Source organism: Schistocerca nitens, chromosome 9 (assembly GCF_023898315.1).
Source record: "Schistocerca nitens isolate TAMUIC-IGC-003100 chromosome 9, iqSchNite1.1, whole genome shotgun sequence".
Lineage (NCBI taxonomy): Eukaryota > Metazoa > Arthropoda > Insecta > Orthoptera > Acrididae > Schistocerca > Schistocerca nitens.
Window position 1 is genome coordinate 515,317,809 of NC_064622.1, and position 17,758 is coordinate 515,335,566.

The window sequence follows — 17,758 nt, forward strand, 5'->3', positions numbered from 1 at the left end:
TTTGTGCACCGCCGCCGTCAGTGTCAGCCAGTTTGCCGTGGCATACGGAGCTCCATCGCAGTCTTTAACACTGGTAGCATGCCGCGACAGTGTGGACGTGAACCGTATGTGCAGTTGACGGACTTTGAGAGAGGGCGTATAGTGGGCATGCGGCAGGCCGGGTGGACGTACCGCCGAATTGCTCAACACGTGGGGCGTGAGGTCTCCACAGTACATCGATGTTGTCGCCAGTGGTCGGCGGAAGGTGCACGTGCCCGTCGACCTGGGACCGGACCGCAGCGACGCACGGATGCACGCCAAGACCGTAGGATCCTACGCAGTGCCGTAGGGGACCGCACCGCCACTTCCCAGCAAATTAGGGACACTGTTGCTCCTGGGGTATCGGCGAGGACCATTCGCAACCGTCTCCATGAAGCTGGGCTACGGTCCCGCACACCGTTAGGCCGTCTTCCGCTCACGCCCCAACACCGTGCAGCCCGCCTCCAGTGGAGTCGCGACAGGCGTGAATGGAGGGACGAATGGAGACGTGTCGTCTTCAGCGATGAGAGTCGCTTCTGCCTTGGTGCCAATGATGGTCGTATGCGTGTTTGGCGCCGTGCAGGTGAGCGCCACAATCAGGACTGCATACGACCGAGGCACACAGGGCCAACACCCGGCATCATGGTGTGGGGAGCGATCTCTTACACTGGCCGTGCACCACTGGTGATCGTCGAGGGGACACTGAATAGTGCACGGTACATCCAAACCGTCATCGAACCCATCGTTCTACCATTCCTAGACCGGCAAGGGAACTTGCTGTTCCAACAGGACAATGCACGTCCGCATGTATCCCGTGCCACCCAACGTGCTCTACAAGGTGTAAGTCAACTACCCTGGCCAGCAAGATCTCCGGATCTGTCCCCCATTGAGCATGTTTGGGACTGGATGAAGCGTCGTCTCACGCGGTCTGCACATCCAGCACGAACGCTGGTCCAACTGAGGCGCCAGGTGGAAATGGCATGGCAAGCCGTTCCACAGGACTACATCCAGCATCTCTACGATCGTCTCCATGGGAGAATAGCAGCCTGCATTGCTGCGAAAGGTGGATATACACTGTACTAGTGCCGACATTGTGCATGCTCTGTTGCCTGTGTCTATGTGCCTGTGGTTCTGTCAGTGTGATCATATGCTGTATCTGACCCCAGGAATGTGTCAATAAAGTTTCCCCTTCCTGGGACAATGAATTCACGGTGTTCTTATTTCAATTTCCAGGAGTGTAGTTTCTTTGGCGCTTCAGTGTAGTACTCTTGTATGTTGAACATGCCAGGGGGGGGGGGGGGAGGGAAAAAAAAGAAAAAAAAAGAAAAAAAAAAAAAAAAAAGAAAAACCTTATGTAGTTTCACAAAAATATTGTGGGGGGCTAATTCCCCTTACATGCAATTGTGTAGTTACATTAGTAGCTACTATACCTTAAGATTACACCATTTTAATGTAGTTCACTACAATAAATGTAGTGAGTTGATCATGAATGAAATGTGACTATTAACTGACAGATTTTTTCCTCAGAATAATAAAAACAGTGCAATGGGTTAAAAATTGTGGCCACTGTATTAAAATTTTTCACATTTCGGGTACACAAAAATTGGAACCCTTCAAAATGTTGTCCTTTGTGTCTGCATCTGCATCTACACTCCGTAAACCACTGTGATGTGCAAGGCAGAGGATATGTCCCATTATACCAATTATTAGGGTTTCTTCCCGTTTCATTCATTCACATACGGAGCACGGGAAGAATGGCTGTTCGAATGCCTCCACACATGCAGTAATTGTTCTAGTTTTATTCTCACAATTCCTACATGAGTGATATGCAGGAGATTGTAACATATTCCTAGAATCATCATTTAAAGCCAATTCTTGAAACTTTGTTAACAGACTTTCTCAGGATAGTTTACGTCTGTCTTCAAGAGTCTCCCCGTTCAGTTCCTTCAGTATTTCTGTGTGACTCTCCCATGGACTGAACAAACCTGTGACCATTCATGCTGCTCTTCTTTGTATATGTTCAATATCACCTGCTAGTCCTATTTGGTACAGGTCCCACACACTTGAGCAACATTCTAGAACCAGTCACACGAGTGATTTGTAAGCAGTCTCCTTTGTAGATTGATGACACTTTCCCAGTATTCAACAAATAAATCTATGTCTACCACCTGCTTTACCTACAACTGAACCTATGTGATCATTCCATTTCATATCCATACAAAATATTACATCCAGATATTTGTTTGAGTTGGCTGATTCCAACAGTAACTCATCGATATTGTAGTCATAGGATACTACATTTTTTTTTCTTTTGTGAAGTGCAAAATTTTATATTTCTGAACGTTTAAAGCAAGTTGCCAATCTTTGCACCACTTTGAAATGTTATGCAGGTCTGACTGAATATTTGTGCAGCTTTCTTCTGACAGTACTTCCTTAAAGATAACTGCATCATCCGCAAAAAGTTGATGTTAATAATGTCTTCAATGTCATTAATATACAGCATGACAGCAAGGGTCCCAACACACTTCCCTGGGGGCACACCTGATATTACTTCTACATGTAATGACTCTCCACCCAAAGTAATAAGCTGTGTCCTCCCTACCAAAAAGTTCTCAATCCAGTCACAAATTTCACTTGACGCCTGATATTACTGTACTTTTGACAGTAAGTTTAGGTGTGGTACTGAGTCAAATGCTTTTCTGAAATCAAGAAATACTGCATCTACCTGACCGCTTTGGTCCGAAGCTTTCAGCACGTCATGTAAGAAAGCGTGAGTTGGATTTCACATCATTCATGTTTTCTGAATCCATGCTGCTTGGCAGTGAGGAGATTATTCTGTTCAAGATACCTCATTCTGCTGAGCTCAGTATATGTTCTAAGGTTTACCAACAAATTGATATCAAGGATATTGGCTCACTTCTATTTCTTTTGTTCCTTGTTCGAGGGATCTACGATAGATTACAGTTAGAAGAGGAGCTAACTCAGCCTAAAATTCAGCATAGAATCAGAGAGATTCTCTTGGGCCCCAGAGCTTTATTCATTTTTAACGATTTCAGCTGTTTCTCAACACCACTGATGCTAACATTTATTTTATTCATATTTTCAGTGGTATGAGGATTAAACTGGGGCAATTCTTTTGAATTTTCCTTTGTAAATGAACATTTGAAAATGGAGTTAAGCATTTCAGCATTTGCTTTGTTACCCTCAATTTCAATTCCTGCCTCTTTCATTATGGACTGGACACTAACTCTGGTGTCACTAACAGTCTTTACATAAAACCAGAATTTCTTTGCATTTTGTGAAATATTATTTGATAATATTCTGCAACAGTAGTCATTAAATGCATCACACATTGCTCTCTTAACAGCCAAAATTGTTTCATTCAGCATCTCTCTATCTATAGCCCCACACTTTTACACCTAGTTATGCAGTAGTTTCTATTTCTTTAGACATTCCATTAAAGTGACTGTATTCAATGGAGATTCCCTCCCATTATATACTTTCCTACTCAGTACATATCTATCCAGTGCATGGTCAATTATTCTTTTAACCTAGAGCCACAGTTCTTCTACATGCTTCTGCCCTGTGCTGAAAGTTTCAAGTTCCTCACTTAGATATGACATTACTCATTTTTTTATCTTGTTTATTGAATATAGACACTGAAGTGTCAGAGAAACTGGTAAAGGCATGCATATACAAATACAGAGAGATGTAAACAGACAGAATATGACACTGTGGTCGGCAATGCCTATATACGACGACAAAGTGTCTGGCATAGTTGTTAGACTGGTTACTGCTGCTACAATGGCAGGTTATCAAGATTTACACGAGTTTGGAAGTGATGTTTAGTGATGGAGTGGGGATTTTCCTGAACGACCATTTCACGTATGTGCTGGGACTATCAGGAATCTGGTAAAACATCAAATCTCAAACACTGCTGTGGCTGGAAAAAGATTCTGCTAGAAGGTGACCAATGATGACTGAAGAGAATCGTTTCACGTGACATAAGTGCACCCTTCTTTAAATTGCTGCAGATTTCAACGCTGAACCATTCAACAAAATGTCATCGATATGGGTTTTCGGACCAAAACACTCACTTGTGTACCCTTGATGACTGCATGACACAAAGCTTTACACCTCATCTGGGCCTGTCAACACTGACATTGGACTGTTGATGACTGGAAACATGTTGCCTGTCTCATTTCAAATTGTATCAAGCAGATCGATGTGTACGAGTTTGGAGACAACCTCATGAATCCATGGGCCCTGCATGTGGGCAGAGTACTGTTCAAGCTGGTGGAGGCTCTGTAATGGTGTGGGGCGTGTGCAGTTGGAGTGATAATGAACCCTGATCTGCCTAGATACGACTAACAGGGGACATGTATGTAAGCATCCCATCTGAACACCTGCATCTATTCATGTCCATTGTGTATTCCAATGGACTTATGCAATTTCAGCTGAACAATGCGACAACCCACACGTTCAGAATTGCTATAGGGTGGCTCCAGGAACACTTTTGAATGTAAACACACCTGCTGGCCACCAAACTCCCTAGACATGAACATTATTGAGCATATCTGGATTTATGGAGAGCCCCACGGGATCACAGGATTCATGGTTTCAGTTTCCTCCAGCATTACTTCAGACATTAGATGGGTCCATGCCACTTCTGCGTGCTCACGGGGACCCTACGCAATATTAGGCAGGTGTACCAGTTTCTTTGGCTCTTCAGTGTACATCTTTTTACTCGTTTTAGTTGTCCTTTGTACTTTGGTAATCATTGTATCATTGTGTTCAATACCAGTTTTGATGTGGAAAACCCCCAAGAGGTCAGGTCTGTTTATTGCCATTTGAGCCAATACATTTCTGTCACGAGTGGCGTCCCTATCTATCTGTTTTAGGTAGTTTTCAGAGAAGGCATTTAGCAGCATTTCACATGATGCCTTGGCACTCCCACCACCAACAGAACTGTAATTTTCTCAATCAATTGTTGGATGATTAAAGTCTTCACCAATGATTACCGTATGACTGGGGAACTTACATATGCGCGCGTGTGCGTGTGTGTGTGTGTGTGTGTGTGTGTGTACGCACACACGTCTATGAGTCTTGTCTATTTTTGACAAAGACCTTGTTGGCCAAAAGTTTATTTTGCAACAGTCTTTTTGTTGTGTCTATCTGCGACTCAGCATCTCCTCTATATGATGGGTAGCGACTGTCCTTTTCATAAAAATACGCGTAGAGATCAGGCCAGTAGCGCTGTGTTACTGATCTAATTACGCCGTGGTACATTGGCTGTATCATGGCACTCACTTTAGGAGGTAAGAACTTAGTTACGATGAGCCCATCATCACAAACAATAATTCTCTCATTGGGACATGAAGTAATATTACTGAGCAATAGAACAGCCTTCTGTAGCAACCCTCTTTTCTAGAAATCACCAAATTTTGCTACAAAATGTGAGTGGAAACAGTTTTTGAAACTCTCACTACCCATCCTTGCTCCTTTTTGGTTGTAATAATGCAAAGGGAGATACTTAGCTGCAATATTTTTTTTAAATTTTCTACTCACTAGAAGTTTCATTTTGTGGTTCCCAGATGAATTAGCAGTGCACAAAACTTTTAATGCATTCTTTAAGCGATACATATCCAGGAGCATGAACGTCACTCTTAAAAGCAAGGGTTCTGGTTGGTAGATATTTCCAATATAGAGCACTTTTATCTGTATGATAAATTTGGTCTGGTTTGAACTACTCTTCTCCCACAAATTTCTGGGACTGTTTGCAGAAGGAACCAGCTGCCCCAACATTTGAACTAAGCTACTCTCCTCGCACAGTAATTCTGTGAATCATGTGACATTGTTTGAATCTGGTTAGCTATCCAGATGAGGCATTAAAGTCACCCCATAAACCTACATCATCATGAAAAAATTTAGCTTTTTGGCACGCATCACACCTAAACTGACACGTTCCGCTTATTTTTGGCTAAATCACTGCAAAAGATCAGAATTTAATTCATTAAATGTATATTTCTATATGCTTTTCTGTGCAGATGGTCCAGAACGAGAATTGCATTTCCTGACAAAATTCGCTATTTTCTGCTTATTCTTTTTAATCTCACGAATAGTCTGCATCCCAATACCATAATCAGCACTTAGTTTTGCAACATTTTTCCATCTTATCAAATCTTTCCATTAATTCTAAATTGTTGTTTTAATTTCAACATATTTCTTTTGATTCTCTTGTCATTTCTCTGTCATCTTACACATTTGTTTTAAATTTCTTTGGTGACTATTACACGATGATTAACATCAGAAAATCGAATCTGTTTTTGATTTACACAGAACAGGCTGGCTGATAACTATGGAATATTTCGTGGCAGTAAAATCTTCTCGGTTTACATCACCACAAGAGTTCCCTTGAATTTTTTTTTTACCTTGTTGATAGGGACAGACTAAAGTAATTTAATAGTTTAGCCAATATATGCATCATTTTTGCCCAATTATTTGTGTGCAGATTACACAGGAATCTAAAAATTACTATCAAACTGTAATAAACAACTCCCACCCGTGTGACCATAAATGTCACTTCCAGTGTTTAAACGTGTGCCTCATTATGACCAAGTACCATGTCTACTGCTTCAGTAAAATCTTCTTGGTTTACAATCAGTGACTTCAAGTCTCAATGACGATGGCAGAGAGAGCTATCAAACTTGAGTGATTTTTTTTTTCCTTCCTGTAAACCAAGAAGATTTTACTGAAACAATGAACACATTATTCTGTTGTCATGTGGCAGTTGTTTAAACAATGGAAATGATATTGGAGGAAATGGCAGGAGGAAGGGGATAGTATTTTTTCTAGATTCGTGAATAATCTAGAAACAGTATAACCTGCACACAAATCATTGGGAGTACACTGTATAATCCCAAATTGGCCAAATACGACACTGAAATTGGCCAAAATATTACACTACTTTTGCTTGTCCCTATCAAAAAGGCAGGGGGGGGGGGGGGGAAGAAAGGAAACGCTTGGGGTTATGTTTTTATCTACATACAGGTCGATCCTTGTGGTCGATACAAAGATCCAATTACAAATTATACCTGCTTGATACGGAGTCTTGGCCGAAAAATCCTGAATGTAGCTTCAATTTCTGCAGGGGTCAAATTAAAGTATGGAAACACCACAAGAAATGCGTGCTGGAGTATAAATGCAGACGCTAGTCGAGCCTGCAGATTGCACTGTTGTATTTGGCCACGAATGGCACCTGTGTGATGTCTTTGCAAGTGAATTTGAGTTCTGGCAAATTGTAGGTGCTCGTATGGAGGGTGCTTCTGTAACCGAGGTAGCTGAAGTGTGTTTCATGTTTCAAGAGGTACTAATTGAAGATTCATACCACTTAGAGGGAAAATGGAAAAATCATCATCCACTAAGTTGCAATGCAGACAAAAATGTGTCTCGAGTGATTGTGACAGACAGTCATTGAACAGGATTGTGACAATAAATTAGATAATACCTGCAGAGAACTGAATGTCACACTCGCAAACCCTGTCACTCCCAGAATTACACGAACGGACCTTCGTAGCCCGAGAATTGCAGGGCGAGCTGGAATTCCCAAAGTATGATACAAATGACCATAACAGGAAAAACATGGTGCTGGAGCCATAAAACCTGGATTACAGAACAATGGAAGAAAGTCATTTGGCCACGTGACACTTGTTTCAGAATGTCAGAATGTTTCCAACTTCTGGCCAAGTTTACATTTTGAGAGCAAAACATGGCGGGATTCAGTGATGACTTGTATAGCAATATTATGCGATTCCACGGGCCCCACGGGTATTCTGCATGTTGCATTACTGTCAAGGATTATGTGACCATTTTGACTGATCAGATCCATCCCGTGGTACAGTGTTCGTTCTCCAAAGGTGATCCTGCATTCCAGGACGACAGGGACCCTGTTCTCATGGCTCCGAAGGAACAGGACTGGATTTGTGAGTGTGACAATGAAATTTCACATCTCCTCTGACCAATAAAGTCCCCAGACAATGTTACCGAGCCTTCGTTTTCTACTTTGGAGAGAAAAGTGCGAGATCGCTATCTACCTTCACCATCGGTACCTGACCTTAACAGTATTTTGCTGGACAAAAGGTATAAGATTCCCTTAAAAACCATACACTATCAGCATTTATCCACTCCAAAATGACTGGAAGTTGTTTCAAATGCCAACGGTTTTTCTAAAGTGAATGATGTGTGGTAATGTGTTGTGTTTCTGGTCTTTCCATATGTTTGCCATTACCTGTATCTGTGGAACTGAAGTTCTTGTATACTCCAACAAATACACCACATGTATTTCCCATCAGTCTGTCATTCCAATATACATTTAGATTTACATCAAACATCTTACTGCTGTCAATTTTGAGTTTTAGCCAGCTTTCTGTATCCACAGCAAAATCCAAATTAACGTACCCGCTTAACTCTCTCTGTTAAAAATAAAATCAATGTTATTGCTCCCCACTTTTAAAAAACCCCGCTTTAAGAAAAAAAATTCACTTTTAAGGAATGAACACGAAGTATTCTGCAAATTAAAATCACTTCTCATGCAATTCCTAATGTGTGCAAGTGAGTTTTTGATTTCTTTCAGTTTCACAAAGATACACTGTGTCAAGTGATGGCAGTGTACGGTAATCGATCCTTTCGGTTGACAGGTATCTAGATTGAATTCCATTGTAGTGATACAGAAAAAGCATCAAACAAATCTGAAAGCGATTTCCGTGCTGCCTGCTGTGCAACTCTGGTCACGTGATCTGACATCACAGTCGCAGAGTAATGAATCGCGAGCCATGAAGAGTTGTCTTTGTTATTGTTGAATTTATCAGTTTTACTTTTGTGGAGTTATTGCCTGCAAACACAGAAAGCTTACGATTCAGCAGAATCTGATGATCATCCGTGATGCTAAGGACAATCACAGCATAAAACTTTCCACACTTAATTAGTAGCACTATTTGGTACAGTCTGCACGGGGTGCCTTTCTTAAAAATAAGGGAGTGGTAACTGCTGCTACTGGTTTTGGATGCAAGAGAAAGAATGAGCACATGTCAATGTTTACTGATGTGGAACCTATTCTTTTAAAATGTTTTCATGGAATAAGAAGTAGCAGCATTTCCGTTAAGTGAAAACATTCTACAAGAGAAGGTTCAGGAAATCGTCCTGAAGATCAGTATTGAAAATTTCAGTCCATCGAACGGCTGGTTATATCATTTTAAGAAACATAATAATCTTTCACTTTAGAGTAAGTGGAGAGATTGAGGCTGTGGACATAGAAACTGTAAACCATTGGAAGAACAGTACAACACCATGATTAATAAGGGATTACAGCAACTTGAGGAGTTTTTTGGTATGGTAATCTCCAGCAGCATGGCTACCAGACCAACAAAGGAGGCATTTCGTATCACTGAGTTCTGCAAGAGAATCTGCACTGCAGTTTGTTGGACTATGTACATTCAATGAGGATCCACCTACCAGATAATCCATTTACGAGTATGCACAGAATTTTAAGGAAACAGGATGTCTTTGTAATGGCACTAATTGTGGCAGTTGCAATTGGCACAGACATGGACACTTTTTGGGTGAGTATGCACCAAATTGGACTACAGACTGGACATGTGCCACGTGAGTTAACAGAGTGATCATTTGTGAAAAAATGTACTGAGTTACTGTTTCTATACATATAATCACCCAATGATTTATCTCAACACAAATAATTTTACAATCAACTTTAAGTCTCTAGATCACTGAAGGAAAACCCCTGTTTAAGAAAAAAATATTTCGATTCCCAGAGATTCATTAAAAAGGATTTTTTTGTACTATTACATGAGCGGCATTGCCTTTCTGAAGTGTTTCAAACTGAGATACTGTTTCAGATGGTGGTAGTTGCTCAGGGCATTTGTGATTTCATTTCTGAGGTGCATTTCTTTGGATCTTACACTAATATTCCCGATTTCCTACTGTTACTATTTGGAATGGGAAGAAACTTGTACACACTCCATATACAGTCAGTTACTTATGTTGCAGCCTTTGATGTGTAGTGCACTGTCGACACATTTAGGTAGGCCATGCAGTTCTCAACCGTATGAAGTTAAATGCACGAAGTTTCAGCCTAGTTCATCGCAAATCTTTCACAGTTCCTGGTTCAAGCCTTCTGCCTGACTCAGAACTGGAGGGCCACGACTAGTTCTAAAGAAAATATTTTTAAATCCATCATATAGAGAATATTAAGCATTGTCAATGTCACAGAGCTGACAAGATTAATGATAAATGTCAGTAGCATTAATTAGCTTAAGAAAGTGTGTTGTAGTTTGACGATTTCTCAGCTAAACAACTTAAAATAGTACCTGCACAAAGCTTCAAAGTGTTGAAGTCAAAGGACAAACTGAGAACAGCATGTTATACAGTCCAACAGATCCAGACTAAAGAGATCACTGACTTACCACTAAGTGGGAGGGACCCAGAAAGGAATGTCACATTTTGTGGCAGCTGTTCCCTAAGGCTCAGAGATGCAGTCACTGCAATAGAGACATTTCCATAGCTGTCAGACAACTGCTCGTCATAGATTGCAGTTGTCGTAGAAGGGCTCCCACTACTGTTTGCTGTGACGTGTGTCACCGAGGTGTTCTCATCCGGCAATACGCAGAGATCCAAGCTGCTCAAGTGCCTCAGGAATGTTGGCCAATCCTGTAAAGTATTAAAGTACTATCAAATCCGAACATACATATTCAAAAGAGACACTGGTCTGTACAAAACGGAAAGACGAGCAATATTCAGGTTTTGTACTGACTGCTTCATCACTGATCTCATGCGCACACAATACAGTTAACGCTAATACAAGAATTAGTGCAAAATATCAAAAGTAGTGTAACTTGTGAACAACATGTCATTTATAAATGAACATGTGTCCACTCTGTTTTATATAGTAATAACTATCATTAAAATGGCTATGCGCATGAAAGGATACAGAAGAACTGTCTGCCTTGGGGACATCCAATACCCAGCTGCTGAACATGCTCTGCAGCATGACGAAGTATATAACTGCTTGCTGCGTGCCTCCCCTCCAAGCCAGCACAAGTTTCACTGATCTCCAAAGATAGGATTGCTCAATTTGGGGTAAGGGATCAAACAGCGTGGTCATTGGCCACATCAGATTAGGGAAAGGTGGGGAAGGAAGTTGGCCATGCCCTGTCCAAGCAACCATCCCAGCATCTGCCTGAAGTGATTTAAGGAAATTGTGGAAAACCTATATCAGGATGGCTGGACGTGGATTTAAACAGTTATCCTCCCTAGTGTGAGTGCAGTCTGCTAACCACTACGCTATACTGCTTGGTCCAGAGATGGGAACTTTTCCTCCAACACATCCTCACGATCTGACATCTCCTGGTAATATCACTATTTACTCAACATTATACTCTATTAAAGCTTACTTTTTTAACTTCAAATGTTCGCCCTCAGAAACATTCACGTTTTCCTCCTATCTCCTTTTCTGTTACCCCTAATCCTCAATTGCACTTTTATGTTACTTCTCATTTCGCTTCCACTTACTCCGTGTTCAATTCTCACTTTGTCCTATCATATCTAAACCAAATCTGTCACAGTGCTTACCATCGTACTATTTTTGACCACGTACTGTGCAAAACTTGCCCTCTCAACTTCGGGACTGAGAAACACTACACTCATTTTTATCCAGAATAAAATTTTCACACTGCAGCTCAGTGTACACAGGCATGGAAAAGTTTCACTTATTTTTATCCTTCCACAAACTGCATGTCTATTCTCAATTAGAAAAAACTATTAGTTCCAAAAATAATTTTTGTCTACTGTAATCTGGATTTACTGGCATTACGAAGTATGGGGGGCATTTGAAAAGTCCGAGACACGGCACCACCGGCACGTATCAATGTCATGTTTAGTTAGTTAGCATGTTTGGAAAGAACACACACAAAGTTTCAGCCATATTGGTCTATTTCTTTGTGTTTGGCATTCATGTGAATCAAGGAAGTCAAGGGATTGTCAAAAAATGGATGAAAAAGAATTTCATGTGGTGATTAAACATTACTTTATGAAAGGCAATATGCCTCAGGAGACTTAAGAGACGCTCGATAAACATTACGGCGACTCTGCATCTTCGATTAGAACAGTTTATAAGTGGTTTCAAAATTTTTGGAGTGGCCATATGGGCACAAGTGATGCTGAATGTTCTGGACGCCCTGTGGAGGATACGACTCCAGAAATCATTGATAAAATCCACGATATGGTGATGGATGACAGAGTTAACGTGCTCGAGACTGCTAGTGCTGTGGGCATCTCGAATGAACGGGTACATAATATTTTGCATAAAACATTTGGACACTAAAAAGATATCCGCAAGATGGGTTCCGAGATTGCTCACACTTGACCAAAAATGGAATCATGTGAAGTGTTGCAAGGATGGTTTGCAGCTCTTCAGGAAGAATCCCCAAGACTTTAAGTGTCATTTCGTCACTTCGGATGAAACATGGATACATTACTATACTCCTGAGACCAAACAACAATCTACCCAATGGATTACCAAGGGATAATGTGCACCAAAAAAGGTGGGAGACCATTCCTTTGGCCGGAAAGATTATGGCAACTGTTTTTTGGGCTTTGCAAGGGATAATCCTCATCGTCTATCTGGAAAAGAGTAAAACTATTACAGGTGCGTATTATTCATTGTTATTGGACCGTTTGAAATCCGAACTGCAAGAAAAACACCGGTGATTGGACTGCAAAAAAGTACTTTTCCATCATGACAATGCACCAGCATACACCTCAGCAGTTGTGGTCGCATAATTAATGGAAATAGGATTTCAACTCAATTCACATCCTCCCTATTCTCCAGACTTGACTCCCTCAGACTACTATTTGTTCCCCAATTTGAAAAAATGGCTGGCGGGACAAAGATTTTATTCAAACAAGGAGGTGATTGCAGCAACTAATAGCTATTTTACAGACTTCGACAATTCCTATTATTCAGAAAGGATCAACAAATTAGAACAGCATTGGATGAAGTGAATAAGTCTAAAAGGAGACTGTCGAAAAATAAAAAGGGTTTACCCCAAACATTTAAGTAGTTTTTATTTTTGCACGGGCTTTTCAAACACCCCTCATAAATACTGGTAAGTCATTTGCAATTATATAATAGCACTGCTAATGGGTAGTGGTCTGGCAGTGATGTCTGACTAGAAATCAAAACATTCCGGGTCTCACGTTTGAACCCAACCACCGTTTAAATTCTGAATAAAATCCATCAGCAATAGTAGCTGAAGACATTCAGCAAGGTGGACTAATCAGTAATGATCAATGGCATAAGGACGCACAAGCCAATGGAAACCACAGCATCACAATGAGTATGGCATGTGGCCTGTAACTGAAAAAGTGTCATGATAGTATCTCCATTGGCAAAACATTCCTGCCTAGTCCTCGACCCAGGTCTCCAGGAGGGATGGATTGCCCAGTGGGAGATAACCACAACACGATGACTGAATAGCAACAAAAATATTATGACAACGATAGATTGCTACTCACTACACAGAGGGGATGTTCAGTCGCAGACAGACACAAACTGCTACACATTTTAGCTTTCACCCAAAAGTCCATCTCCTGAAGTAGAAAAGATATACACATTCACACTAGCATAAGTCAAACACACATAATCACTTTATCTGGCCACAGCAACCAGGGACAGTGGTCTTATTTGTGTGTGTGTGTGTGGGGGGGGGGGTGGTAGATGGGGTGGTGGTGCACACTACATCAGAAGACGGCCCTTTGGGCAAGAGCTAAAATATGTAACAGTCTTTTTGTTGTGTCTGTCTGTAACTCAACAGCTTCTCTATATGGTGAGTCGCAATCTATTCATAATATTGTTGTTATTCCATGCTGGACTTTCCATCGTTTAACAGACAAAAATGTAACATTCTAGGAGTAAGAGTGTGGAATATCAGACTTCTCATTGTAGCATGGAAACTAGGAAATCTGAAAAGAGAAATGGATGCTCAGATGAATACGGGTAGTATAAACAGCAGAAGAAAATAGTATACCCGGAGCAGGATTCATTATGAATATGAAGGTAGGGTAGAGAGTGAGTTACTGTGAATAGTTCAGTGATAGGGTTGTTCCATTCAGAACTGACAGCAAACCAATGCAAACAGTAATAAATCTGGTATAAATGTCAACATCACAAGCAGAAGGTGATGAGATAAAAGCATATGAGGATACTGAATGGGTAATTAAGTAGGGAAAGAGAGATGACAATTTAATATCATGGGGGATTGGAGTGCAGCAGCAAGTCAAGGAAATGGAGGTATGGGAGATTATGGGCTTGGTAGTAGGAATGAGAGAGGAGAGAGACTAACTGAGTTCTGCAAAATATTTGTTAGCCATAGCAAAGACACTGTTCAAAAATCACAGTAAGAGCAGGTATACTTTTAAGTCCCAGACACATGGGAAGATTGCAGCTGGATTATACCAGTGTCAGACAGAGATTCTAAAATCGGATGCTGGATTGTAAGGCACATCCACAAGCAGATACAGACCTGGATCACAATTTAGTAATTATGAACAGCAGGTTTAAGTTCAGGAGAGTCATCCAGAAGATTCAGACGGGAAAGGAGTGGAATACCGAAATACTGAGAAATGACAAGATGTGTTTAATATTCTCTACGGCTGTAGATTTTATGATAATGAATATTACAGTAGCCAATTCAATTGAAGAGGAATGGCTAGCTATAAAAATTGCTATCACATATGATGGACAGATAAACATAAGTACAAGGGAAACACCTGCAGAAAAACCTTTTGTAACAAAAGAAATATTTCCATTTATCTACGAAAGAAAGTCAAACAATTTTCAGGAAAAGTACATCAATATAAGTCACTTTGTAATGAAATATGTAAATAGGAAGTGTAGTAAAGCCAATGCAAAATGGTTTCAGGCAAAATGTGAAGAAATCTAAAAAATTGTTGTTGGAATGACTTTTAGCACACTGAAAATGCTAAACAACCTTCAGTGAAATTAGAAAACAAGGACATCAACATCAAGAGCATGAAAATTCCACAGTTAAATGCAGAGGAGTGAGCAGATAGGTGGAAAGAGTACACTAAAGGCCTTTACGATGGGTAGGACTTGTCCCATGGCATAAGAGAAAAGGGAATAGGAGTCAATAAGGAAGACGGGATCCAATTTGGTGTCAGAATTAAATAAAGATTTGGAAGACTTCCGACCATGTAAGGCAGAAGACATAAACACCAAAACTTCAGAATTACTGTGATCACTAGGGAAAGTGGGATCCAAACAACAATTCAAGTTGGTGTATACCTTTTTTACCTACTGCCCACTTTTGAACCTCTCTTAGTAATAAAATTTTCTAATTGTGCACTGGTTCCACAGCAATGGGGATTTATAAAGTAGGGCAGTAACATCACTTTATAAAATTTATACAGCAGAGTTACAGTAAAGCATACAGTAATAATTACCTACAAAATACTTTGTCAAAATTTTATGAAAAACCTAATTAAAATACTTTTAAAACCTGTACCACCTGCTGCACACCATAAAAGCTAGAACACCCATTAGTGAGCAGTAGGGACCAGGATGACTACCATTGTTGTACACAAGTATATTTGACTGGAGACATACCATCACATTTCCAGGAAAGTTTCATTCAGAATATCCTCAAAGATAGCAAGGACAGATAAGTGGCACAACTACTGCACAGTCAGCTTAATATCTCATAGGGTACATCCAAGTTGTTGACAAGAAAAATATATAGAAGACTGGATCGACTGAAATTTAGGAGTTGTTAGATTATGAACTGTTTGACTTCAGTAAAGGTAAAAGCACCTGAGATGTAGTTCTGATGATGCATTTGATAATGGGACCAAGACTTAAGAAAAATCAAGACTTTTCAAAGAATTTGTTGATCTACTAGTATTCAATCTATGTATCAAAGAAACAATGGCAGAAATAAAAAGGATTCAGGAGTGGGATTATAATTTGGGGGAAAGCATATCAATAATAAGATTCACTAATGACATTGCTATCATCAGTTAAAGTGAAAAGAATTACAGAACCATTGACTGGAATGAACAGTCGAACGAGTACAGACTACAGACTGGCTAGAAAGACCCAAGTAATGAGGAGTAGCAGAAATAAGATTTTCAATTTTGAAGTTATCAAAACTGGTGACCACAATTAGACAAAGTGACCGAATTCTGCTACCTATGACGTTCTGCAACATACGACGACTGTAGCAGAAGGGACATAAAAAGCACACTAGCACTGGCTAAGAAGGCAATTCCGGGCAAAGTAAGTATAAACAAAGGCTTTAGTTTTTTGGAACATACAACATTCATTTTAAAAAGACGGTGATTGACTTATTATAAAAATACTAAATAATTTTAATCTAAATTACAAATTGATTCAACATTTAAAAGTCTTACACACATGTACTAAAAGCATCACTGATTTATTTTCTTAGGTGAGAACTCCAGATTAAGCTATATTAATCTTTGAAAAAAATAAACTGAAGGACAATTACAGTGACTCGACCAGATATTCTATTACCTTAGTGAGAAATCTTCCATTGGATGGATCATCAAAACACTGACAAAATGTTTCTAAAAATTAAAATTTTATTAAATGGCCAATGAAACATAGAAGCATGTCACAATAAAATTTTCACCCTCTGGATTCGACCACCCATTGAAATATGGCAACAACAACATGAAGGAAAATTTCTAGCACTAACGCCAACAAATCGGGTTCTGGAACATATTGTTTCAGTGCGACTTCCGTCGCCAGTATATCGACGTCTTGTTAATCAATAGCTTCCACTGTCTAGAGCTACCAGTAGCCAAGACATACTCTATGAAATGTTCGTTTCACAGCAATATACGTCTTTCGACAAGCAACAATCTTAATGTATAAATATTTACTTACTATTGCGGCATCAGGGTTTGGTACAGAATCAGAGTTCTTGATGAAGTATGCTAACGAAAGAGTGGTCAATGCAAATGCTGTCACACACAACGTGAAAACCACTAACGGCGGTCGACTAGATGCGAACCCTTTCAGGTTGTTTAGCGGGTAGCTCAGTCCCATGGTTACAACTACCTGTTATCTTCACTGAAACTGAGAAACGTCAGATGTAAACAGAAGCTACGAATTATAAACATTGATACTTTCTTGTAAGTTAATCGATTTTACACGATACAGACAAATAAACTGTTACATACGAATCATCAACTCATATTACAAATAATTATTATGCTTACTTCTATCTTCACATTTTGTGAACATTAGAAACTGTCAGCTTTCCTCTCACAGTGCCGTCCATTTTACATATTACCACAGTTACGGATGCGGAAGCCCTTCCAGTCGTCACTAACATATGACTATCCACAAGTCGAAACATGTTGACGTCTGATGCACAGCGTTCCAGTATATTAGTGACAATTGTTTTTTAATGCTGTAAGTAAACAACAGTTCGTGCTGTGGTTATTAAATCTTTGTTATAAGACTTCAGTTCGATTCTACATTTCTCCTGCAATAATTATTGACAAACAGGAACGTTAATTTTCTGGACAAAAATGCAGTATCGCCTATTAACAGCTAATTAAATGAAACAGTTCGAAAGAAACAATATAATAAAATAAATTATGTTCCATGCATGAGCCATAA

The 17,758-nt window shown here is 40.0% G+C and overlaps 1 protein-coding gene across 1 annotated transcript in view; it reads right to left on the minus strand.

The window, feature by feature from the left end:
• Positions 1 to 17,503, minus strand: part of LOC126203762 (transmembrane protein 248-like) — a 74,253-nt gene extending 56,750 nt beyond the window's left edge. The window contains exons 1-3 of the mRNA XM_049938131.1: positions 17,353 to 17,503; positions 17,018 to 17,209; positions 10,497 to 10,740 (exon numbers count right to left, since the gene is read on the minus strand). Of these exons, the coding sequence (XP_049794088.1) occupies positions 10,497 to 10,740; positions 17,018 to 17,179 (406 nt within the window). The 5' untranslated portion in view covers positions 17,180 to 17,209; positions 17,353 to 17,503. The remainder of the gene's footprint in view (positions 1 to 10,496; positions 10,741 to 17,017; positions 17,210 to 17,352) is intronic.
• Positions 17,504 to 17,758: the final 255 nt, after the last annotated feature.